Source organism: Pteropus vampyrus, unplaced genomic scaffold (assembly GCF_000151845.1).
Source record: "Pteropus vampyrus isolate Shadow unplaced genomic scaffold, Pvam_2.0 Scaffold130, whole genome shotgun sequence".
NCBI lineage: Eukaryota > Metazoa > Chordata > Mammalia > Chiroptera > Pteropodidae > Pteropus > Pteropus vampyrus.
In genome coordinates this window covers 3,325,655-3,327,341 of record NW_011888911.1, presented here as the reverse complement: position 1 = coordinate 3,327,341, position 1,687 = coordinate 3,325,655, and the positions used below count along the sequence as shown (strand labels likewise).

Sequence of the window (1,687 nt, the reverse complement as noted above, 5' to 3'; positions counted from 1 at the left end):
GTGAGGCAGGGCCGAGGGGGGCACAACAAGCCCCTCACCTCGGACCCCACCCCTCCTCCAGCCCTGTCTATGTCTGCTAGCTCTGAGGCTGTCGGGACGCTGATGTACCCATAGGTGATGGGGGGTGAAGGAGCCCTTGGCATAGGAGAGACGCTGTTCCTAGGAAGAGGCGGAATGGGAGACAGTACAATGATTGAGGTGGGGTAGGATGGGAACATTCTCTTTGAGGAAGGGTGGGCCGGGATAGGGATAAGCATACTTTAGTTCTTCAGTTTTCCCTCAGGCTACTCACCTGGGGGTCTCTTCACCCTCACTGAACTCCAGGCAAAGGGCCACCTCCTCAGGAGTCAGCACACTGTCCTGATCGTCCCCCAGAGATGACAGTGAAGAGCTGGACAGGCGACTGGAGGCTGGGCTGGGACCAGAGAGGGAAGAGGCCTGGGGACTGGAGGGGATGAGGATGGGGCTGGGGGCTGCTGGCAGTGGATGGGAGCGGGGAGCTTGGAGCTCCACCAAGCGCCTGATTGGGGTAAGAGAGAGATGGCAGGATGGTTAGTGCAGTTCTTCGAGTCCCTGTCCACCCCTCCCCCAGCCCTGTTTAAGCTCAACTAACACCCCTCACCTCTCACCCCCAATCTCCCAACCCTACTTCTTGACCTCATGCCCTCTTACTGGGTCGGTTGATTCTGAGTGGGGACTCCATGAGAAGAGGGGGTTGCTGTGGGGAGAGGGCGAGTCAGCTCACTGGAGGAGCTGAGGAGCTGTGGTCCCAGGGCCCGCCAGGCAACCAGAGCTTGGGGCGCAGCTCCTGGGGAACAATAGCCTGGGTTTGAGAATGGCAGAACCCCCATTGGCCTGCACCCCTGCCCACCGCATCACTCAGCTTTCTGTTCCCACATCCCGCCCACCCAGCCTTCTCAAGGACGGGAGCCGGTCGTAGGGGCCGGTAGGCCCCTGCCCCCTGCCTCGCCCCCTCACTTCCTCTCACCTGGGCTTTGAGAAAGGTTCTTGGAGCCTTTATTCCCCAGCTCCCAGGCCCAGTGCTCCATGGGGTGGCTGGCCCGGAGCAACGGGGAGCTGTTGGCTTGGTGCAGTTCTGTAAAGAAAGTCAGTGGTTGGGAGACAAGCCAGGGTGGGCCTTTCAGACCCAACCACAGGCTCCATCTTTAGCCTTGTCACTCAGTTACGCTTTAGGGTCCTCTCTCTGTCCTCTTCACCTCCCACCTTCATCCAGGCAGCTGTGATAAGGTGGGAGGGGCATTAGGCTTGGAATCGAAAGATGGGCACTCATAGCCCTGCTATGAACCACATAGCAGCTGTGCAATCTCGGGTAAATCCATTCACCTTTCTGAGCCTCAGTTTCAGATGTTTTTGCCAATTAAAGAAAGAACAGATTGGAAAGTTCCTGGCACCTTATAGCTTTCTTTTTCTTTTACTGTGTACATTCCAATCTTCCTGATCTCTGTATACTCCCATCCCTACTCTTCTCATGAATTTCACCTCTGTGAAGACTATTCTCCTTCTCTTGGAGAGAATCTATTAATTGTCATTTCTCACATTGCGACTATCTCACATGGTTCTAGCTAGCCCTGCTCTGAGGAACCCGAATGTCTCTCACCTGGGGGTGGATTGGACTGTCAAATTGAGCTGGATGGGTAAGATAAAATAAGTAACCCTAGACCAGGCC

The 1,687-nt window shown here is 55.8% G+C and overlaps 1 protein-coding gene across 1 annotated transcript in view; it reads right to left on the bottom strand.

The window, feature by feature from the left end:
* Nucleotides 1-1,687, bottom strand: part of ROBO4 (roundabout guidance receptor 4) — a 14,233-nt gene that overhangs the window by 3,023 nt on the left and 9,523 nt on the right. Inside the window, 4 exon segments of the mRNA XM_023534718.1 lie at nucleotides 6-159; nucleotides 293-520; nucleotides 673-808; nucleotides 989-1,096. Of these exon segments, the coding sequence (XP_023390486.1) occupies nucleotides 6-159; nucleotides 293-520; nucleotides 673-808; nucleotides 989-1,096 (626 nt within the window).